Source organism: Apium graveolens, chromosome 2 (genome assembly GCF_009905375.1).
Source record: "Apium graveolens cultivar Ventura chromosome 2, ASM990537v1, whole genome shotgun sequence".
In the NCBI taxonomy this organism is placed as follows: Eukaryota; Viridiplantae; Streptophyta; class Magnoliopsida; order Apiales; family Apiaceae; genus Apium; species Apium graveolens.
In genome coordinates, this window is record NC_133648.1 from 56,290,134 (window position 1) to 56,315,024 (window position 24,891).

The following is a 24,891-nucleotide window of genomic DNA, read 5'->3' on the forward strand; positions in this document are numbered from 1 at the left end:
TGGGAATAATGGGGAAGTACCACAAAACGTTGGCTGGAATATTAGTTCTAACTTTACCATCCTTCCCAAATTTATATCGAGATAAATTACACTTATGGCACTTAGAAGCCTCACTATAATACCCATATATAGTATGCAATCATTCGGACACGCGTGGAACTTGTATAATTAAGTCCTAGATCAGATAGGTTCTTTTTGGCTTCATATGCATTAACCGGAAAAACATGACCAGTAGGAAGGAACGAGCCGACAGAAGACAGTAGTTCGGTGAAGGCAGTATCACTAAAACCAAACCTCGATTTCCAATTGTGCAATTTCAACATTGATTTTAACTTAGTGCAGTCACTACCCTCAAACAGAGATTGTTCGGTGTCAGCCACAAATCTCTTAAACTCATGTGCCTCTTCATCATAATCACCCATAGCATATGCTGCCTCACAAACTTTTTTTGTTTGTGTGGCAGCGAAATTGTTCGGCGCAGGGGGTGGAAGGTTTGTACTACCAGCAAAAGACCTAGTTTCAAAATATTTTTCCCCGTGCCAAATCCATTCACTGTACCCTAAACTAAAACCATTCTCATACAAATGACCCCTGATTATTTTTACAGAGAATTTTTAAAATTACCACTCATCCACATGGACAAGGAATTTTCCTAAATCATCTGCATTTTCTTCCGCAAAGATCATGAAATTTTCAACCCCTATTTCGTACTCTAATGAATCTCTATCTTTCGAAATCCACGATTTATCCATAAAGTTTAAAACAGGTATGACTAAGCAACCTACTTGATTATTATTCAAACATACACAAGAAATACAAATTAAAATGCAGATGCAAGAAACAAATATGAACAATAGAGCAACTATCCTTAATTAATATTATTCTTCTTTAATATATGATTTCAAAATTATATCTACCATTGCCTGAAGCTTTTTACAATTAAACACATATCATGTTTGAGGTTTAACAACAAAATATAGATGTATGCACACTAATTAGTACATGTACAATGTCTAAGGTTTAACACGTACACGTACAATGTCTACCACTGCCTAAATATTTTTTCAATTAAACACATGCACATATAATGTCTAAGTTTTATACAATTACATCAGATATGGAGAAGCACACTAACCTCCATAGTGCAAAATATATCTCAAATTGCTCTGAATCTAAGCAAAGTCCAAAGGTTAAAATAACGTTTTGCTGCAAAATCAAAATAATTTAATTGTATATTTCAACAACATAAACATAATCAAAATCATGTAAATTTAAAATAATTCATATGCACAGAAAAAGTCAAAAAAAAAATTAACACTTGTGTAAATATTTTTAGAGAAGAAAAACTCTAAACATGTACATGCAATCAAAAAATATTTGAAAAATATACCTTAATAACATAAACGAACTCCCAAAGTTAAGAACTTCCAGATATACGGAAAAAATAAAAGTTCAAAATAAAAAAAATGAAAAAAATTAAACAAAATATGAATAAGTAGCACACAATAATTAAGAATGGGTTAATCGAAAACAAACCTAGAATCTGAAGATGGGTTGAAACAATCTTGCTCCATTTTAATTAATTAGGGATTGTTAGATTTGTGTAGAAAAATTAGGGTTAAAGTTTGAAGAGGGAGAGAGAGATAGCAAGGGAGAGAGGGACAGTGACTGAGAGAGACACGGTGAGAGAGAGAGAATGTGTAGTACTCGAGGGTGAAACGAGTGAAAAAGGGGGGAACTAAGTTGAGACAAGAGGAAATTATAATTTTGGTTAAGGGGAAATTTTTGTTGTAATAAGCGGAGAAGTATCTATATAATAAGAGCCAATTTTTTATTTTTTTAATAAATTGAGATAAGAAAATGTTTACTCTTTAAACTGATGTATCCATTTTTTTCATTTTTTTTAAAAAATAAAGATTAGACAACAGTTACAATATGAACCGATATCTACAAACACTTTAATATCGTTTAAAAACAGACCGATGTTAAAAGTCTTTTTAACACTAGTGGCTTTTTCAATCGATATTAAAACGGTGATGTATTTTTCCTTGTTTCTTGTAGTGGTGGATCACGTGTGCCCTTTTTTTGGGGTATCAATTTGACTTTCGTGTACATGATAAATTGTGAGAAATATTTGGGGTGGCAGAAATTGAACCTGAGTTTTTTTCCATCCTGAACTCTAATACCATCTTAAGGAATAAGTAACTTTAAAATATCAAGATTATTGAGGGAGAAGGGCATTATAGACTTTTACTATATATTGTACTTGTATAACTTATCTTATTGTAAAAATACAACCTTCTATATAAAGAAGGATGTGAAGACTTTATTGAAGCAGAGTGATGCAATGTAGACATTTATCTTCTCTGTATGGCTTGCCTTATTTTATCTGATTCTGGTATATCTTTACTTCTGCAAATGTTGGAAGGTACATTATTTGTGGAGATGTAAACCCGGAAACGTGTGTATTGGAGTGCACTATTGAAGAGGTAGATCCAAAATTGAATTTATTGCCCGGGATTGATGTTTACTCTAATATTGCATACTTGTATAACAACATGTTTTTTGGAATGTTTGAACTCGGAATGGGTTGAGTTGGCCGTTGATATAGTCATTGATATTAAACAGTTTGTCAAAGAATGGCTTTTTATAAATGAGCTTGTTCAGAAACAGAGGTTTGTTTGTAGGGTGGTTCTTAATTTGAGTGATTTGGAAACTAATTTTATAAGGGGATATCTACCTGGAGAGCACATTATAGTTCATTTGCATTTAATAGTAGGCGAGTTAAAAGAAGTGGTGCAGTATGTAATGAAGCTAGTATTTCTCACTGAAAGTTGCTGGATAGTTCATTTACTAGCTTTGCTCTTGGTTGGGTGATCACAAATGGTGCTGTTATTGACCTTGACTCAAACTCACCCAAGGTAGAAAATAAATTCGAATAGTGTGTAAACTGCATCAGTATTTGTTGGTTGTTCCTTTTGCGGGTTGTGCCCCCTTTTATCGATTTAAATATTCATTTCTCACATTTATCGACAACCAACCTGCTTAATAAAAATGCAAAATTATTGGCAAGTGTTTTCTTGATCATCAGTGAGAAACTTGTCAAGACATTTATGATGAGTATTAAGAGATAGATGATGTCGTGATGTCGTGCTCATAATATTTCAAAATTTTGATCTTCAATGCTAATTGCTTTATCAAATGTCAACAGGAATTGGAGAAATTACAACTACATTTCTAATATGTACCGGACACAAATCTTTCGACGCTTAGACAAATATTCATACGAAAAGGCACAAGAAATTTCTCTGCTTGTGGACTTTTTCGCTTGGTAGTTGCAACTTCAAATGCTTTACAAATATTTATGTCCCATCCTGTTACCTCACTTGCTTCAAGTTTCGTGCTTTGGCCTCTTTAACATTTTCTCTTCATTCGGTTTTTTCAGTATCAAGTGCTTTAGGCCATTGGTCAGAACTGAAGGAGAACTGAGAGCCGCAATTAGCAAGTATAAGGCCTGCTAAGAAATGTGTTACAAGTCTCATATGAAAAGTGAGAAGAGTACTTTACTATCTCAGGCTTCCTTAAATTTAATAATTTGGATGATTCTTTATTCCACTTCAAAAATGCTAGGTACTCAAAATTGGTTCTTAAAACCGTTTCAAATATCACGTGACATGTTTTGATTGGTCACCTCACAATCAATAGAATTAACTTCATGTATTCACATCAATTTCACCAATTATAATAGCCAAAAATGACACATCATTACATCACCAATGCCACATCATTTTAAAACTATTTTTTGGAACCAATTTTGAGTACCTGTCAATACTCATTTCACTTTTTAGTTTACTTAATCTCACCCTAACATCAAGCATATCTAAATAAAACTAGGAAAACGAATCAGAGTCGTTAGTTAGATACTCTAAGGATTAAATGAACTATACATAAGGAGCAAAAAGGTCAAATAATTAATGAATTGTTATGCTTAAAAAATCAAAAATATCTATTGAGTACTAAAAAGTTATTTCTGTTATTATACCTCTTCCATGCCAAGACTGATCTCCTGTTACTCAATATCACTTGGAAGAACATCCAAACTTTGAAGAAATGTAATACATGACATGGACGACAATGGAGTCACAACCAAGTCATCTGTCACCATAAACATTGTTTGCCCCCTAACAGTACCTCCTCTGCTACATTTAGGGAATGCTAAACTACTTTCAGATAGACCCATGTTCCACCTGAAGACACAAAATCCTTCACATTAGAGCTTATATCTTTGAAATTTTTTTCATCTGTGTATTTCTTTGATAGTAATAATCATTACCTCACCGTGACCAAAAATTAATGTCTTCTCTTCAAGCAATTTAAAGTCCGTGATTCCGCTCTGTTCTAGTATCCCAAGTGTTGAACCCAAAATATTAGGAGTTATACGTAAATCATCCCTGATAATGAAAGATGCTGTTTCAGCTACAAAAACTTCTTTGTTTTGCTTAGATGCACCAATCTAAGGGATTTGTATCATCTATGTTGATCTTAAGCTTTCGACATGCTGAACCTGCTGAATTTGAAGTTTTGAGCAGCGTCTCTTTGCATTGTAGTGACGTGAAATACTTGGTATCAAGATTTGACATGCTTCCATACAGATTGTTGAAGCTGCCAATATTTGCATGTGCAAGAGTCTTTGTATAGTACCCATTGGCAACGTGAGGAAGCTAAATAGCACATCTACAAACTCGCTACTTGCTTCAGCAAACACTACTCTTTTCTTCTGTTTATCTATCACCGCCTTTAAGGGAATTGTATCTGCTCCTGAGGAACTCATTTTAATTATGTTGCTGCTCTATCGATTTATTTATGACTTACGGTCTTGCATAAGTTCTTGAAACTCCTATATATAAACACTTAGAATGAGACGATGAAGAGTCGTTTGGAAATTGAAACACGGCGAAAAGTTTTTTCACATTCCCGAAATCACTGTACTTGAAGCAAGTAATGAATTCTCGGCTTGAAGCAAGTAATGAATTATCGGGGAAATGAATAGTCATTTTACTCCCTCCATCGTATTACTCAGTTTTTTTAATATATCATGTTTAACTTTCTCGCAGGTATATTTATTATTAGAAGGTTTGATCACTCCCTCTCCACAACTTCTTTTCTCTCAAAACCCTAACGAGGTCGGCCGTCATTCATAAGTATCATTCATCATTCACCATTACCTATTTCCATCAAATTCACATCCGTCTCATGCATACTCTCGTCCCGTTTCCTCCATTTCTAAATCTTTAATTTCTATTATAATAGTTTTCAATAAAATCGAGATCTAAATCCTTCATCTTTTTAGGTTGTTGATTGTCCCCAATTTTTGGTTGTATGTCTTGTTACGTTTTTGATTCGTTGTCATGTTGCATTAAAAATGATTTATACGATGTATTAGGAGATTTGGGCAACCCGCTTCAAATCTGGAATTGTGGTACTTATCGCGAGAGTTCACCTCGCACAACAAAAGATTGTTCAATATATGGGGCATCTGTACCCCAAACTCAGTTGGTGTAACTGATGGATATGAACACGGGTCTATCACCGATTTTTTATGTGCGCAGGTCAATTGTGATTTTATTATTTTTAGTGATAGTGGTGTCGACTGGATTGCTCGAGAAACTTTTGTAATCATTTTTATCATCAAGAATATTTATATTCTATATATTAAGCAATTTGAAAACAAAACGGCTATTTGTTTAGCTCGGTTTTTGTTTCACAATCAGGTTGTAGTTGTCGGTTTGGGGGTTTGTCCCGACTGTTCTTATGTTTTATGTTCAATAAAATTTTATTGTTCGTCAAAAAAAAGAAGGTTTTATCATATAGTTAAAATTATTTTTTTTAAAAAAAAATTGTGAATAAAAGTTTTAATCTCATACTTTTATTCAAAAAATAAATTTTTATAAACAATAATTCTAAATATGTAGTCAACCCTCAAAAATTTGTGTGTTAAAAAGTCAAACGTCATATATTAAAAAATATAGGGAATATATGTCTTTTATGTAGTCAAATTGACTAGTTTTTGATTGATAATTAAGAGATATATATGTATCATTTTAAAAAGTTGAAAATTACATTTTAAAAAGAATTAAATATATTTTTTAATGATTTAAGTTTTAAATTTATTTAATAATAAATTAAATGTAATTTACAGTCAAAATACGATAAAATTAACTATAAATTAGGCAACACATAACACATTATATGAGATGGAGTAATTTCTAGTCTCTACACATGTAAATGGGCCCTCCTAAGCCCTCTCTCTCTGTTATGGTCGTGGCTAAATTATTCTGGCTTGAAAACAAGATGTTGTGTTTTATTTCTTTTCGTATTTTTATTTTTGTTTGCGAAATAGGAATTTATAAAATTCTTTCATAATATGAAAATTAACATATAGAAAAGATCCATTATTAATTTTAAAAAAATAGTTTAGTAAAAGAACTCGTATTTTGTAATATTCTTTTTTACTTTTTGAAAAGTATTCTCAAGTATATGTACATGTATTTTGAAAATGGATTTTCAATAAGCAATACATATTTTATTAGTTGTATATGATAATAAATCCAAATTTAAAACTTCTACGAATTTAGAAAATATGTTTCTTTAAAAAAAGGCTCAGCTTGTTGAGATTTAAAAGAGTTAAGATAATTAAATTCAGATTTCTATCATAAACACATCTAATGCTTATAATTTCAAGATTTTAAACATTTTTAAGATTGTTTGGGATTAAAAAATAAGTTGAATGTTTTCTCTAATTTCAATTTATGAGCATGGTTAAGTTGGAGTGTGTTGTGATACAAAATGGACAAGACTTGTGATTCCACTTGGGCCAACAATTAATGGACAGAATCCAACTCAAATGGGCTTCATGGATTGGGAAGACAAAAACTCAAACTAACTCAGGTGCACCGAGCAACAAGGGAATGGTTGTATGTAACAAATATTCAAAAGAAATGATAAACAAGAAAGAGAGGATAAATGGTTGTATGTAACAAATATTCAAAAGAAATGATAAACAAGAAAGAGAGGATAAGGGAGAAAAAGGTGGAGATGGGAGAGTGGGTAACGATTTCAAATGATAGAGTCTAATTATAAAAGGCAGGAGAAGTAAAAGAAAAGGGACACAACAAAAATCACAAAAACAAACACTTAGAATTTTACTTATGCATATTTTACAATTGTAACACATTATTATAGTGAAAATTTATTGGCTTGGGCACAATCCCAACCCGCGATTTTTATTCCAATTTGGGATTTTCCGCGTTAACAAAATATTTATGTTTCTTCTTTATACTTATTTTCTTTCACATTATTTTAGTCAAGTTTAGCATTTAACCCAATAAAAAAAACAGCAAAATAAGTTGGCGTCGTCTGTGGGAAATTTGCTAAAAGCTTGAAGGCATGACCAACGACGACTCATTTCATCAAGCGGAGGCCTCTCAACAAGCCGAAAACACTGAACTGATGGCGATAGTGAAAAAGGTGCTGGCTGACATGGAAGGCCTACTATCGAAAAATGAGAACCTGAAAAAGGAGTTGACCACGGTGAAGTCAAGCAGCAGGCGAAGGAGCAGCAAAATAGTGAAGAGTGTCGCAAGACGTTTGTTCAACGACGAAGAGGAACAAAATGTGGAAGATCCACACATAAATGACAATGATGTTATCCTCATGGATGAAGAAGGAAGAATCATGGGTAAACAAACCAATGCAGAGGAAACTAACAGAGGAGGACCAGGTGAGCGAGAGAATGGCAAGAGAAAGACGAAACACAAGAAATCTCGTTCGCACAATAATATGCCGGAATCCGTCAAGAAGGAACTACATGAGGTAAAGGACATGATACAAAGGATCCCAGGGGTGCCAAAGCCATTGGAAAAAGCCACACCCATGAGTTACGCAGACTCCCCTTTTACAGATGAGATAGCCCAAGTAGAGATCCCCAAACGGTTTGCAATACCAAGCATGAAGGCGTATGGTGGCTCGACAGATCCACAAGAACACATTGCACAATACAAGCAACGGATGTTTACTATACCGATTACCATGGACCTTAAGGAGCCATGCATGTGCAAGGGATTTGGTTCCACGTTGACAGGACCTGCACTATAATGGTTCGTTAATTTGCCAAATGGTAGCATTGGAACATTCGCAGATATTGTGGACGCCTTCAATCTGCAACTTGCATGCAGTCGACACTTTAAGAAGACGACGAGTGACCTATATAAGATCTACCAGAAATACCGAGAGCCACTAAGAGACTATTTGACAAAATTCAACAAGGAAAAGGTGACTATAACGAACTGTGACACTCCTACGGAAATAGAAGCATTCAGAAGAGGGCTGAGAAAATACTTCCCACTTTATGACGAATTAATAAAGTATCTGTGCAAAAATAATGGATGATGTTCTGGCAAAAGCCTTGGCACAAATACGTTTGGAAGAGGACAGGAGAGAAGATGAAGAGAAGTATTACCATCCAAACAGGAAGACCACCGTAAGACAAAGAGACCACAAGCCAGAATATAAGCCATACACTCGTAGTTTGCGAGCATTAATACATCACAAGGAAGAGCTAATTGGAGGAAGGACCCCAACCTTCCACCCACGTACGACAGCTACGGCTTTAGTGTAAGTCCAACCGTGTTGGTCAAAGAATTTGAGAAACTAGGCAATGTTGTCAGATGGCCACCCAAAACTACGAAGCCCAAATCAAACCCAGATTCAAGATTGTGGTGTGAATTTTATGCAGACTATGGGCATAAGGTCAATGATTGTGTGTCCCTAAGGAAAGAAATTGAGGCATTAGTGAAAAAAGGCTATCTAACTGAATACATCTCAACTCAGAAAAGCAATTACGTTAGAAACGACAAGACAAAATCAGGACTGCCACCTCCGCCACCGCATCACAAGGTGATCAACTTTATTGTAGGAGGATCTGAGGTGTGTGGAGCCATATACTCTCAGGCTAAGAGAAGGGCTAGAGGGAATAGAGTTCAAGTTACAAGAGCAGACGTCTCGACTGATGCTGGTCAAGTACTACAATTTGATGATTTAGACATGGAACACGTTAGAGGACCCCAACATGACAGTCTGGTCATATAACTGCCCATTGGCAATTGTCTCATCAAAAGAATACTCGTAGACAATGGAAGCGCAGTAAATATCATTATGGTTGATACCCTGAGGCAGATGGGGCTGACGGAAGCTGACATTGAAAAGAGATTCACGACACTAGTAGAATTCAGTGGGGAGACAAAAGAACAATAGGAGAAATCCACTTACCCGCGTATGCAAGAGGCATCAATTTACTACATAGGTTTTTAGTAATTGATGGTGGATCAACTTACAATATCATTCTGGGAAGAGTTTGGATACATGACATGAAGGTAGTTCAGTCCATATTGAACCAAGTAGCCAAGTTCCCAACACCATGGGGAGTACAACAAATACGAGGTGACCAAAACACGGAGAGAGAATGCTACAAAACATGCCTGAAGCCCACAATATAACATACGCAAAAAGAGATCCGTGATGTTCTGCTAAGTGGTCCAGAATAGTTGACTGAGATAGACTTGACGACAGGAGGAAAGAAAGTCTTGTTAGGCGAAGATGTGTCACCACAGATTGAGGCCAACCTTGTGGAGTTTTTAACGACACGTAGTTGCATTCGCTTGGGAACATGAAGACATAACAGGAATCAATCCTGACATCATAAAACATAAGTTAAACGTGGACCCCAAGTATGTCCCGGTACAACAGAAAAGGCGTAAGTTTGCTCCTGAAAGGAACAAAGATCATCAATGAAGAGGTCAACAGACTACTCAAAAAAGGAATGATACGAGAAGTAGACTATCCCGAATGGCTAGCCAACGTTGTCATTGTGCAAAAGAAGAATGGAAAGTGGAGAGTATGTGTTAATTATACGGATTTGAACAAGGCCTGCCCAAGGGATCCGTATCCATTACCACACATTGACACTATGGTGGTTTCAATAGCAGGACATGAACTGCTAACATTTCTGGATGCGTCAAGTGGATTCAACCAAATACCGATGGACCCCTCTGATGCTGAGAAGACAGCTTTCGTAACTGAAAGAGGAATATATTGTTACCTAGCTATGCCTTTTAGTGTACGAAATGCAAGTGCAACATTCCAACGATTGGTTAACAAGATGTTCAAGGAATAAATTGGGCACACGATTGAGGTATACATAGACGCCATGGTGGTGAAGTCAAAGAACGCAACAGATCATGTAAGGGATCTTGAAGAGGTCTTTAACATTTTAAAAGCCTACAACAAAAAGCTAAACCCATCAAAATGCAACTTTTCCATCTCCTCTGGAAAATTCTTAGGACACATGGTGACGAGAAGAGGCATTGAGGCTAGCCCAGAACAAGTTAAGGCCATCATGAATTTAACAAGCCCAACAACGTTAAAAGATGTCCAAAAATTGACTGGAAGAGTAGCTGCACTGAATAAATTCATATCATGATCTTCTGACAGGTGCAGACTATTCTATGACGTGTTATAGAAGAACAAAGGATTCGATTGGACAGAAAAGCATGAGGCAGCACTTGACAAGTTGAAATAATATCTTATGACATCACCTTTATTGTCGAAACCTATTCCAGGTGAAATGCTCTTTGTATATCATTCAGTCACGGACCATGCTGTCAGTGGGGTCTTAGTTAGAGAAGAAGGAAGTATGTAATTCCCAATCTACTACGTCATTAGAAGTTTACTTGATGCAGAAACAAGATATTCAACTCTCGAGAAGCTAGTCCTAGCGTTGGCCATGACATCGGTGAAACTACGTCACTACTTTGAGTCATACAAGATGTGCGTCAGGATAAACTACCCCATAAAAACTGTCCTGAGCAAGCCAGAATTGACCTTACGACTTGCCAAATGGTCCATTTGTTTGAGCATGTATAATATTACATATGAGTCAAGAACAGCCATAAAGTTGCAATCACTAGCCAATTTTGTGGCAGACTTCAGTCCAAATCTATTGAGCAAGGCGGATGAAGAACTCCAACATCTGATATCGAAGACTGGTGTAAAATCGTGGTTATCATACACTGATGGGGCCTCAAAATAAAATGGGACATGGCTAGGACTTGTCTTGAAGTCGCCACAGGAAGACATCATGGTGTACTCACTATGTTGTGAGTTCAAGGCCACAAACAATGAATCTGAATACGAGGCGCTGATAATAGGCTTGACTACCGCAATTGATCTTAAAGTCACCAACATTAGTGTCAACTGTGATTCACTCCTGATTGTTAATCATGTCAAAGGATCTTACGAAGCAAAAGACGAGAAAATGGCTGCATACTTGGATATTATCAAAGGAATTACAAGGGAAATTTGACGTATTCATTATCCAACAAATTCCAAGGGAATTGAATACACAAGCTGATGTTTTGGCTGGTTTAGGAGTAGTATTTCACCATGAAAGTCTGTCCAAAATACCAATCATTCATATATTAAACTCAGCCAGAGAAAGGTGGAAGACGGGAGAAGAAGTCAATGAACTAACGGATGATGAAACAAATGAAGATTGGATGAAAGCATATGTGGACTACTTAACACTTGGAACCAACCAACAATAATGAAGCACACACATTCAGGATGAAAGCGTTCAAATTTGTTATCATTGATCAAGTGTTGTTCAAAAAATCTGTTACAGGCCTATTGCAGAGATGTTTGAACAAGGGAGAAGCTGAACATGTCCTCCATAATGTGCATGAAGGAGATTATGGAAACCATACTGGAGGAAGAAACCTATCTTGCAAAATTTTACGAATAGGATATTATTGGCCAACACTAAAACAGGATGTAGTAGATCATGTCAAAAGGTGCGATGCATGCCCACGACACGCTCCCCTTATACATGCACCTTCAGAGAAATTACATTCAACACTCCCGTCTTGGCCATTCATGAGATGTGGTATGGACATAGTGGGTAAAATGCCCCCCCCTTCTGGACAAAAGGTCTACATGCTAGCTGTTATGGACTACTTCTCCAAATGGATAGAATCAGAAGCCTTTCGACATGTCAAGTCAAAAGAGGTTATTTCTTTTATCAAACGGAACATAATTTGCAAATTTGGTGTCCCTGCAGAGATATTTGTGACAATGGCTCACAATTCATAAGTGACGAAACAGAAGCCTTTTGCCATCAATGGAACATTAACTTGGTCAAATCAACACCCCGCTATCCTCATACAAATGGGCAAGCAGAATCAAGCAATAAAATAATCATCAACAACTTAAAGAAGAGACTTACATCGTGTAAGGGAAAGTAAGTTGAGCATCTTCCATGGGTCATATGGTAAGATAGAACTACTCCAAAGACATCCACAGGGAAAACACCTTACAGTCTAGTTTATGCAACTGAAGTCGTCCTGCCAACAGAAATCATGATGCCAACAGCAAGGTATGGACTGCTGACGGAATATACAAACGATAAAGAACGAGTACATGACTTGGACACTATAGATGAGCTACTTGACATGGAAAAGTTACGACTTGCATCATATCAACAAAGGGTGGCAAACAGCTACAACAAGAATTTACATATCTGGATGTTTGCAGTTGGGGACATGGTGTTGAGAAAGGCCTATCAAAACACAATTGACACAAGTGTAGGAAAGTTTGTTGATTCCTGGGAAGGACCCAATTTGATTGATGAAGTTGTAGGTCGAGGCGCATATCGTCTGTCAACATTAGATGGTGTACAAGTAGCAAGGAGCTGGAATGCATATCATCTCAAAAAATATCACATGTGACTCCCTACAGGAATGTCACTTAGCATTTGAATACTAATAATTGAGTAGTTGAATAAGTCACTAGGACATGTAGTGATTTAGTAACCTACGTAGGAATTGAGTTTTCTTTGAAGATTATTAAATATAGTGTTCGTTTTGAAGACTGATTAATTTCAACCTACACACATGGTGATACATTCTTAATTTTTACATTTCAAACGTTGACACATGCTTAACCAAGCAATTATTCACATAACGGAACCCAAAAATTACGAAGGGGTTGATCATCCCATTCTACGAATATATTGGCTACCACAAGGTAACAATACAAGATGAATGTCTTGAAGTTTATTTAACAAATATAGGCAATAAGCCTTAAAAATCACATTTAAACGGAATATGCTTCAAGAAATTTAATATTTCTTAGCAACTTCTTACAATGCATGCATCGACGAATTTCAATAAAAAATGATTATAATGTCAACATGAATCACAAGTCCAAAACAAAAACAAAAAATGATAGAGATAAAGATATGACAAATAAAGAAACAAAGAAGGTCTAAATTAAAATAGTCCAAAACACGAACAATTCCTCGCTTGAAAAGCGGCATACGGGAGTTAACACGATCAAACAAAATAAAGAAGTTCAAAATATGACACAAGGAAATCCTAGGAAAATTAAGTACTTAAGCCAACATGGAAACATCAGACATCTCCTGGAATAACACCATCCACAGATTTGGACATGTCTTCCACAGGATTCACGTCCCTTGGGGACTTTAGCTCTTGATCAACAAGAACTTCTACCTGGAAAGCATCATCAGGATAAGAGTAATTGTAAATCTTAAGAGTATCAGCCACGTCCCAGGATTTCCATTCACCACGACTATACTTAAATATCATCTCAACACGAGTACGCATGCTTTGTTGGGTAACTACTTTGGTAGCTTCATCACGCATCTCAGACTTTAAAAACTGGACCTTTGATGCAAAATCATCTAACTCTTTCTGTATTTCTTTAGCCATTTTGAGGTTTTCTCTAGCCCGCTCAAGTACAGCACAGAGCTTTTCAGAACAATCTTTGTGCTCCACTTCAATCTGACTGAGCCTTTTGAACTCATTCTCATAAAACTCGCGAGCAGCCATAGTATTTTGAAGAACCTACAAGACAAAAAAACAACTCAATGAGATAACTCAACAAAATAAATCGAATAAGGATCAAAAGTGATAATACAAGAAGGACTCTTATGTAGAAAGCATGACCTGATGCCTCATCAAGAACACGACTTATGCTCTTGGTAGATTAAACCTTAAGGGTTTGAGGAAGCAACATATCACTGAGAAGGTGTCTGAAGGATGAAGGCTTGGCATCAACATCAAATTTATAGAAAACAAGAGGCATAAAAGAGTCAGTCATTCCAAGAGTAGCAGAACTAGAAGGATTAATCTTGACTTTCTTAGAGAGGGGATTAAAGTTTAGGCTTAATATGATAGGGGCTTTGGATGGCTCAGTCTCAGAAGGCTTATCTTCATGAGCTCTTTTGAAAAAATTTCTACTAATAATCAGCAGTGGTTTAATCACAGGAAGTTTAAACTCTATGACAAAAAAGAAAGGCTCAATATATGATAAAAGAATTGCAGAAAAGCATGTGGAGAGAAACAAAAATGTCAACAAACGAAGAAAGGAACGAATACCTTTGGCGTAGATGCGCCCAGAACTCATCTCAATATTCTTTTCCTCGCCTTTGGGACTTTCACGGGATTCAAATGATAAACTCAGAATGAAGGTAGAAGGATTGGCAATTGGCTTGTTCATTAACCTACTCCTTGTCCGACTAGCCGCACTTTTGGGAATGACTTTGTCACTGTCATCAACATCAATTTTTCCCTTGAATTTTTTCATTCTCAGCATAAAATCATCAACATCAACAAGGCCTGCATTACGAATTGGCCTATGGAGGCAGTTAGGCCATAATTTGTCAGCAACAGGTAATGTGAGAATCTTCTCGACAATGTATTTAGCATCACTGTTCTTTTCATCAAAAGAGAAGTCGGAATCTACATAAAATGAGTGCAAAAATCGACAATACAAGAGGCACAGGTTGTTAAAAAAAACACAACAAACGATGATAATAAAATGGATTACAGACATGAAAGACAAGTAAACTACGACAATAAATAAATAAAAAGGGGTAAGTTAGGTGATAATTGGAATTTACAAAACAACATATAGAATTAATCGGAACATGCTTGCATGTTGCAACAAACGGAGATTAGAAATAAAGTATGAGGAGAAGTAAGAAAATACCTTTAGCATTCTAACGCTCAAGGAGGTAAGCAGCATCATCTCCTAAAGATGTCTTGTCAGCAAAGAAATAGTCAAGTTTCCAACCCCGGTCATTCACGTTATCATTGTTCAGAACCAGTGGGTCGCCTTTCAAGTCGTTGGAGAAATAATAATGATAACCTCCGTGCTTTTTGAGATCATATGAGTATTTGATCACGTTCACATCAATTTTCAGATTGTGTTTTGCTTCGATGGCCTCCAAGCAAGCAAGAGTCCTCCATGCAGATGGCATTAGCTAATCTGGAGAGACCTCAAGAGCGACAAGAACATTTGCGACAAGTTTTGGAAAGGGGAACACCATCCCGATCTCAAAGGGATAATAATAAAAACAGACCCAGTTTTTTCTGTACCAATATGCGAGTTCATTAGGACCAGGCAAAACAGTAATGACATCATGACGGAAGAGGAGTTTAGCCTCTCCAAACTTCTCTTTCTTTAGAGCACTAGGTCTGTTGTCATAAGATTCGAGGGTTTCAGTAGGGATCCATTTGGATTCATCAACGAGAATATCATCACTATCGACGTTTCGAGAAGAAGAGGTTTTAACATTCTTTTTGGCCATGGTTAGGAAATAAGGAACTGGGGAGAAAAGAATTTGAAGAGAAGAATGGAGAACAAAGAGTCACAAGAGTGGAGGTATATAGAGATGTGCGTGAAAAGAAGATTGGGATGAGAGAAATGTTGATAAGGGGAAAGACTTATTGGATGCACATGAAAATAGAGGACAGTGCGGAGATCGAGGGGACTGTGCGTCTGCCTAGAAATATGTTCAAATAAATGAATAAAGTGTGAAGTGATTTTATAAATTGATTTCAATATATAAAATCAGGGGCTATTGTTGTGATACAAAATGGACAGGACTTGTGATTCGACTTGGGGCAACAATTGATGGACAAAGAATCCAACTCAAATGGGCTTCATGGATTGGGAAGGCAAAAGCCCAAAGGAACTAACTCAGGTGGACCGAGCAACAACGGAATGGTTGTAACAAACATTCAAAAAAAATTATAAACAAGAAAGAGAGGATAAGGGAGAAAAAGGTGGAGATGGGAGAGTGGGTAACAATTTCAAATGACAGAGCCTGATTATAAAAGGCATGAGAAGTAGAAGAAAAGGGACACAACAAAAATCACAAAAACAAACACTTAAAATTTTTCTTGATGCATACTTTCCGATTGTAACACATTATTATAGTGAAAATTTATTGGCTTGGGCACAATCCCAACCCGCTGTTTTTATTCCAATTTGGGATTTTTCGCGTTAACAAAACCTTTTCGTCTCTTCTTTATACTTATTTTATTTCGCATAATTTTAGTCAACTTTAGCATTTAACCCAATAAAAAACACCAAAACAGAGTGAAACTGGGCTGGGGAATGGCTACAGGGGCCAGTCTTTGGGTCATTTCGAAAGTCGTCGTCGTTTGCAAAAAAGAAATTTATCATGTACATAGACAGTGAGGATGCACTGTCTTTGTTAATAAAAAATAAAATGAAACTGGAGAGGGAGAGTATATTGGTCGATGGCAAATGAATGAAACGATTAGGATGCCAATTTCAGTTTAGATATGTTGATAGAAATTCGAATAGAGGAAATCAACAGAGGAAAAACGGTTTTTCTGTAATGTGCCTATGTGCACACATTAAGCATAAACTTTTATAATTTTACTTTGTTTTGATTGGGTAATACTTCTTAATAATGCTAAACCTCCCTGCATTTACAACAAATACATCAATTAAAACACTCTAAATTTTATAAGTTTTAGTGCTTAGCATGTGCACATGGACGCACACTAGACAAACCCATAATGTTTTTTAAGTATATTGTAATAATCAATAAGAGAGTTATTATGAGATTTTTTTTACAAGGATGTCGACAGGGGTGATAACGGTTCGGGTTAAATTGCATAATCCGCATAACCCGAGCCGATACTAAATCAACCCAAACCGAAATTAAAATATGGTCTGCGGTTATGGTTCAACTACTTAAAAAATCCATGTATTTTGGGTATGTTTTGGTTTGACCTTAACTCAATTCATTTTCGATCCGAACCGATTAATATATAAACGATTTTATATTTATGATTATATAACATAAAATAATTATATTATATAATCAATAACTAGATTCGTGTTAAATCTCATCAAATAATCACGAATTTATTATACATTTTAATAAATTGTGTATTGTTTTACTTTAAAAATAATGTTGAAGACTTTTTTATTTTATATTAAACATATATTATTTCAACTAATTGCTGAAAATGTTATTAGACGTTAGTCATTTGCAAGTAATACGAGTGATACACTTTACTTCGAAAGAATACATAATTATAGTATTAATTATGCAAATTGTAAGAAAGAAAGTTTAAATAGAAGCAATGTTGCTTAAAAAAGAAAGAAGAAATATATTTTTATTTACCGAGTTCACGAATAATAATTATCGTAAATCACCAAAATTCGCTAAACCGAACCGAATAAAACCCCTAACTAGCTTGATTTAATTGGGTTACGAGTTTTGGGTTGGTCTGGATTTTTTTAAAACTATAATTATGCTATTTGGTTCTGATTTAATATATAAACCTAACCAAACCGGATGGCCATGGCCCCTCGGTGTTGAGGTGGCTCTCGAGAGAGCGCAAGACTGATATACACTATCTATCTAGTTTCATTATTTTGATGACATTGAAAAATATAGGTAAATCTTGATAAATTAATATCATTAAAATCGAAGAAATTTATGAAAGGATATCTTCGATATATTATTTATTTTGGTATTTGTACGATTAAACATAAAATTAAAGAACATGTAGATCCTCTCCATTAGGACATGAATTTAATTGATCCAAATCAAAGTCAAACTAGCAAAATCATGTCTTTTAAACAGATAAAAGAGATATTCCATTCTTGCAAAATATCAAAACTATATCTTTATGGAATATATCTCTAAGACAATATGATCGAAGAAGAAACATCAAGATATGATATTTCTTAGATCTGTGTTGCAACAGGAATATGGCAACAAGCTCGAATTAAGAATATATCAGAGATATTCTTTAGAAGTCTCGTGCTATATCCAAAACATTTAACTGTTCGCTCCAAAATATATCTCTACATATAATCAAAAGAGTTTTTATTCAAAGATTATTAATATTCATGATTGGAATATTAATATCCAGTTCTGCAACTCATTTCTTTATACTCATAGTAATTTTCTCCCATTTCATAAAATCAGCATTTCTCGGAGAAAATTATTCAAACAAATACTCAAATACATTTCCTATCACCCAAATATATCTCATATATTAGGAAATATATTTTAAGTATTTATACAAGTCAAAACTTTGGTCAAAAGATCCATCTCCTTTATTTCAAGACCAATGGTATTTTTACTCGGAAGAAAGGCTGACAGAACAGTTTCAATTTTAGATAAAATACTTCCACATGCTAGAATGACTTTAAATTTGGTATGGATCATTTAAATTTTATTTTCTAAGTATGGTAAAAATTTCGTAGCTGTCAGAGAATTTTTGTCCGGGCACAAAAATCGAGGCAGTTGGTCCCACAGTTGACCAAGTTTGACCTAGCTACCATTGACTAAAGTTGACCAAAACTTGCAGGACATCATTTTATATTATTTAGTTAATTATCATATTTTTTATGATATCTATTTAAGTGTTTTTGGGTGGTCATAATTAATGGTGCTTAATCCTTAATTAAAGTAATTAATGAATGATTAAAAGAAAAGAAATATATATATTTAATATATATATATCAGCTGAGATTTGAATGAGTACTAGCTTGTGCTTCCTTCACACTTGCAAAGAAACACAACCTACTTTCCATGTCATCAATCCATGTGATACACTCCATCCACCATCCATTCCTTCTCAAATCTTCACCATTCATTCCACCCAACTTCTCCTATAAATAAACCCCCACCCCAAACCATTTTCAACAAGCTAAAGAGCCACAAAGTTGCTAAGATTTTTTCAAGAAGTGGTTCTCTTCATCTCTTTCAAATTCTATACACACACTTCTTCTCAAAAACTTTCTCTCTCTTCTATATACTTACATATATACAAGGTTTTTGAAACGCAAGCTTAGCTTCACCCAACCAAGCTTTATCCCACCAAGTGAGCTCATCCACTACCACTTCCCGGCCTCCCGAAGGGCTGCCCAAGTTCGGCCAATAGCCAAAATCCGGCCGAACCTCCGGCGAATTTTTCCGGCGAACTTTTCCGACCATTTTTCAAAAGTGGTTAGTTTTAGCTTCTTATTTGAGTTCTTTGTATTTAAGCTTTGTACTTAACTTCTCTACTTCATCTTAAGCTCTAATACAAGCTCTCTTATAAAGGAAGTTCTCAGGGAGAACTTAGATTCGAACTCGGAATTCGAATAAGTACTTTATCTCCAAGGGGGAGATTATATTTGACACAAGTGCGAGTTAGCTAATTATTTCTTGCACTTTAATTGGATCTTGTCTAACATTCATTCGTGCTCATAAAATAATTACGAAGTAAAAGTGTAATCCCTTCTATCATCTTTAGTGTTCCGGGGGATTATTACCTGTCTCATATAAACACTTCGTAATTTGTCAAATCTTAAAACGGATCGTACGAGTTAGACAATTACTGAACGCTTTTAATTGGATCTTGTCTAACTAATAACGTACATATAAAATATTACGAAGTAAAAGTGTAATCCCTTCTAACATCTTTAGTGTTCCGGGGGATTATAGTTTGTTCCATATAAACTACTTCGTAATCATCCGTTAAAATTAAGGACGAATCAAATTCACGAGTTAGCCAATTAATTTACGCTATTTAATTGGATCTTGGCTAACACATATCGTGTATATAAACAATTACGAGTCATATCGTATAAGTCCCTTCTAACATCTTTCAGTTTTCCGTGGGGTTATACTACGATATCTATAAAATACTCGTAATTATTCGTCCAAACTTCGAAAGCACAATCTTAAGCCAATTACTTGCACTTATTTAATTGGATCTTGGCTAAGACTCATAAATCTTATAAACGTGCTTGAAGTTAAAAGAGTATACTTTGACCTTATAATCGTCAATATACAAGTATACCTTAAAACCTTAAGTTGATATACTTAAAGGTAAAATTACAACTCCGAGGTTGTAATTAAAGTATTCTTCGATCCATAAATACTTAATCGAAAGAAGAAGAATACTCAAGAAGTCATAAGCCATTAGTGCTTAATATAAAAAGGGACTTCTCATAGTACTCCACAATTTTATTAAATCTATAAAGGAGTAATTATAAATATACTTGACCATCTTGTATTATTCTAAGTGAAGTATAACTAATTAGTTTTAATATTCTTATTTGGATATTATACTACTTGTGGGCTAGTACAGTAACATACTAGTTCAAACAAATCTTTTCCTACTTGTTTTGTTTCGTGGATTGTCTTATTAGTTTTGTAGTGAGGTGAAGTGACATGAGGTGATTCTCATTCTAAGATCCAAGTCCTAGACGTACTAACGGGGAGTTAGTAGTCTTCGCACCATGAAGAAGAGGAAAGACCCAAGACCGGATCACTAAGATCTAAGACCGGAAAAAGCTAAGGAAGCCAAGTCCATACAAAGGCTCTACAACAACTTTGAAGAAATTGCGGGGAGTTATTGTCTAAGATAAATTGTGTAGGTATTACATTTATTTTGAGGTGGTGACCCTTATGTTACGCACCAAGACAAATACTTGTAAAGGGTGTAAAGGCTTTTCCGCCTACTAAAGGAGTGAGTTTATTATAAGGGAAAATCCCGAGTCCGGGAGAGGAGCTCGGGGACTGGAGTAAGGGTGAGCGAATCTATTAGAGGTTGTGCCATCGCGAACCAGGATAAAATCACCGTGTGGTATTTTCTTTCCTTGCACTTTATTTTCCGCACATATAAACTGCATAACCACTCGGTAAAGTATTAAAAAGGGATAAAAATAGTTTTAAAACGCCACAAAAATTTTTAAATTGGTAATTAAGCTATTCAACCCCCCTTCTAGCTTAAAATAGCCCTCTTACGGGACCTTACAATTGGTATCAGAGCAGTGCTTTTTAACGTGTTTGTTAAGTGATTTGCAGATTTACAGGCACAACAAAAAGTGATCCGGAATGGCGTATATTAATCCCGTTGGATGTGGTGAAGGTCTATCTAGCTCACGACCTCCTCTATTTGACGGTACCAACTTTACAACATGAAAAACGAGGTTTCGCATTTATGCTAGATCTCAAGGAGTCAAAGTTTGGATGGCTATCGAAGACGGTGTTCGCATTCCTACCAAAACTATCGATGACACCATCGTCGAAAAGAAGGTTAGTGAATACAACTTAGAGGAAGAAGCCACAATGAATATAGCCGCAAAGGCGGAAATGGTTCTCACAAGTGCATTTGCAGAAAAAGAATATAAAAGAGTGAATAATTGCAAGTCGGCACAAGAAATATGGAACAAATTAGTGGTAACCTATAGGGGAACCACTGATATAAAAGATTCTCGGATGGATACATTGATCCAAGAATATGAGAGCTTTAAACTCCAAGAAGGAGAAAATATCATCGATATGGAAACAAGATTTACTCGTATAATCGATGAGCTATCTCAACTTGGAAAGAATTATACTCAAAATGAAAAGAATAGAAGAGTGCTCAAATCTCTACCTCCTAGTTGGAAGGTTAAAGTCACTACTATAAAGGAGATGCACAACTTAAATGAGTATAAGATTGATAACCTATTCGGAAATCTTCGTGCTTACGAAGAAGATAATATTCCGGAAAAGGTTGCTCCAAAGGTGGAGGATAAAAAGAAAAATATGGCTCTAAAGGCCATACTAATTGATGAAGATGAAAATGACGAGGAGTTAAACGAGGAACTCCAAAATCTCGATGAGAGTGAAATTGCTCTACTCACGAGACAACTTCGTCGTGTGCTTTAAAGCAAAGCTCAAAGATACGGAAAAGGCTTCCTTAAATCAAATAATCAACAAAGAGTTTTTAACTCTAACAGAAGGCCAAATTATTCTCAATATTATTCTTCCAATTATAAGAGTAATTATCCGTTAACGAGCTACAATAAAGGCAAAGGCAATCAAAATATAAATACCTATAGTAATGCCAATGCCTCTACAAACCATCCGGTTTACACTCCTCCAAAACCCAAAGAATCATCTCCGGAGGAAACACAAGATGTGTGTTTCGAGTGTAAACAACCCGGTCATTATAAAAGAGAATGTCCTAAACTTTCAAAGGGACGAAGTCTCATGGCCGAAAATGGTTGGGATCTAAGTGAAGATGAAGAAGCTCCGGAAGCTAATGAAGAAGTGGTCAATCTATGCTTAATGGCTCTCGGAGATGAAACCACCTCAACGGAAATCTCCTCTTCAAATCAAGAGGTAACATCTAACTATGTCTCAATTAAATCTTTATTAGATGAATCTAGTTTATCTCTCGTAGATATGAATAAGCATGATTTAATTGAACTTGTAGTAAGTTATAAAAATAAATATAAAGATGTTGAACAAAGGTTTCATTTGTTATGGTCCGAGAAGATGAAAATTGAGGAAATTCATCATACTCAAAATAAAGAATATACTCGGATGTTGGACTCAAAAGTCCAAGATGAGAATGAGATTACATCTCTAAAAGATCAAAACCATCTCATCAAGATTGAGGTAAATAAACTTCAAGAAAACATACTCAATCTTGAAACGGAGAATATATCATTAATTCTCAAAGACGAAGAGATGGAACGTGAAAAGATACAATTGAATGACAATATTTGTAAACTTCACGTTGATCTATTGAACTTGAAGATTCTAAATGAATTAAATGTTCAAGATATAGAAACATCTTATAAAAACAATCTTGATAAAGAAAAAGAGCTATTAGAAACCAATGAGCTTAAAAGTGAAGCTCTAAGGTTAAAAGAAGAAAATTATAAACTCATAGCTCAAGTTAAGGATCAAGAAAGAATCCTTAATAACAAGATTGATGCCTTAAAGAAAGAAAATGAAAATTTTGAAAAAGTCATTCAAAGATTTACAAAAGGCAATAAGATGTTGGATCAAATGGTGCATACAAAAACCTCATATAATCATGAAGGTTTGGGATATAATAAGAATTCTCCTCCTAAAGGAAATACTCGGAGATTTGTATTACCAATAAAGACTTCACCCGAATCACCATCTTATAAATGTTCTTATTGCAATAAAATGGGACATACCATTCAAAATTGTAAATTCAAGAATGATGAAATTAAGGGGAAGCATGTATGGATTCGCAAGGAATCATACAAGAAAGATGATAAACGTGTGCCTCACAAAAATATGGAATATAAGAATCCAAGGCAACAATGGTCTCATCAACCAACTATGTTTCAAAATAGAAACACACAATATCATGTAAATGGTAATGCATTTAGAAGGCAACAACCTCTTAGTAGAAATGCTTATGCTAATTACCATGCTAATAATAGATATAATGTTTATCATGCTCCATCAAGATTTAATGATAGCTTTAGGTATTATCTACCTCAAACTAGGCCTTATGCATCTAGAAATATTTACATGCCTAATGATAATTATACCATGCCTAGCTTCTTTCATAAATCAAATGTTATATATGATGTACTAACTCCAGGACCCTCAAGACAAAGGGGTACCTATAAATTTAACTAATCATGTATGTAGGTGTGTCTTGCCGCAAAACAAGACATATGGTACCTTGATAGTGGATGTTCAAGACATATGACCGGTAATAAGTCACTCTTGAACAACATTAAAAAGGTTACCGTGGGGAGCATAACATTTGGTGATAGTACAGTAAAACCTCTGTAAATTAATACTCGATTAATTAATAATCTCTCTAAATTAATAATTTTGTCCGGTCCCGACTTGGGCCAGTTCAAAAAATGATCAATTTCGATAAGATAATAAGATAATAATTTTTTTGAAAACCCTGTACAAAAATATGGTCCCAATAAAACTATAAATTAATAATTCCCTTATATTCATAAAAATATAGCTATTACATCTTTGTAAAATATGATTCAATTGTAGTTTGCTTTTTCATATAATTTAAATCAACATGAAGCTCATCCCTAATCTTCCTTATTGCATCCAAAAGCTCGGGTGTAGTGCTTTCATGTTGCATCAAAAAGTTATTAAGCATTTTTGATGCCTTGAGTGCTTCTTTACGTGTAACCGGCTCCAACGGTGTTGTATCGTCTTCAAGATCATCTTCAATACTATTTTCAAGGATGGTGTTTGCAATCTCTTCTATACTCTGGACCTCGGAACATGATTCATTTTCACCCGGATAATCTAAGAAGTTATTAACATCCATTTTATTACGATAACCTAGATCCTTAATCATCACCTCAAGTTCATGAATATATTCTTCCGGAGTTGTATGTTCATTTAAATTGCTCGAAACTTCATCTATGGAACGAATTTTGCAATGTTGAAAGCACCTTGCTATTGACTCTTATTTTACATTTGTCGTCCACGTCGCGACTGCATAATTGATAGCATCCAAAACATTAATCTTTTCTGGATCAGATTGTCCCAACTCATAACCTTCTAATAACCCACGATAAAATCTCCTGCGATAGTGCATCTTGAAAGCTCTTATAATTCCTGCATCACAAGGTTGGATTTTTGATGTCATGTTAGGTGGCAAGAAGTACAACTCAACATTTTGTAGTCCT

The 24,891-nt window shown here is 35.2% G+C and overlaps 1 protein-coding gene and 1 long non-coding RNA gene across 4 annotated transcripts; one reads left to right on the top strand and one right to left on the bottom strand.

Annotated features, from left to right (window-relative positions):
- The first annotated feature begins 2,350 nt into the window (after positions 1 to 2,350).
- Positions 2,351 to 3,965, top strand: LOC141705944 (uncharacterized). Of its 2 annotated transcripts, none has more exons than XR_012568541.1 (3): positions 2,351 to 2,921; positions 3,212 to 3,331; positions 3,446 to 3,965. It is a non-coding gene; the product is annotated as an uncharacterized LOC141705944 (long non-coding RNA). The 2 variants fall into 2 exon arrangements; XR_012568540.1 differs by having other exon boundaries at positions 2,351 to 2,489.
- A 9,417-nt stretch (positions 3,966 to 13,382) lies between these two features.
- Positions 13,383 to 15,902, bottom strand: LOC141705945 (uncharacterized). Of its 2 annotated transcripts, none has more exons than XR_012568542.1 (3): positions 15,127 to 15,902; positions 14,514 to 14,770; positions 13,383 to 13,979 (listed from the first exon to the last, which is right to left on the bottom strand). XR_012568542.1 is itself a non-coding variant. In XM_074508803.1 (3 exons), the coding sequence occupies exons 2-3, from the start codon at positions 14,091 to 14,093 to the stop codon at positions 13,524 to 13,526; spliced, it is 468 nt and encodes a 155-aa protein (XP_074364904.1). In that variant the 5' UTR covers positions 14,094 to 14,770; positions 15,127 to 15,902; the 3' UTR covers positions 13,383 to 13,523. The 2 variants fall into 2 exon arrangements, 1 of the variants encoding a protein (XP_074364904.1); XM_074508803.1 differs by having other exon boundaries at positions 14,082 to 14,770.
- Positions 15,903 to 24,891: the final 8,989 nt, after the last annotated feature.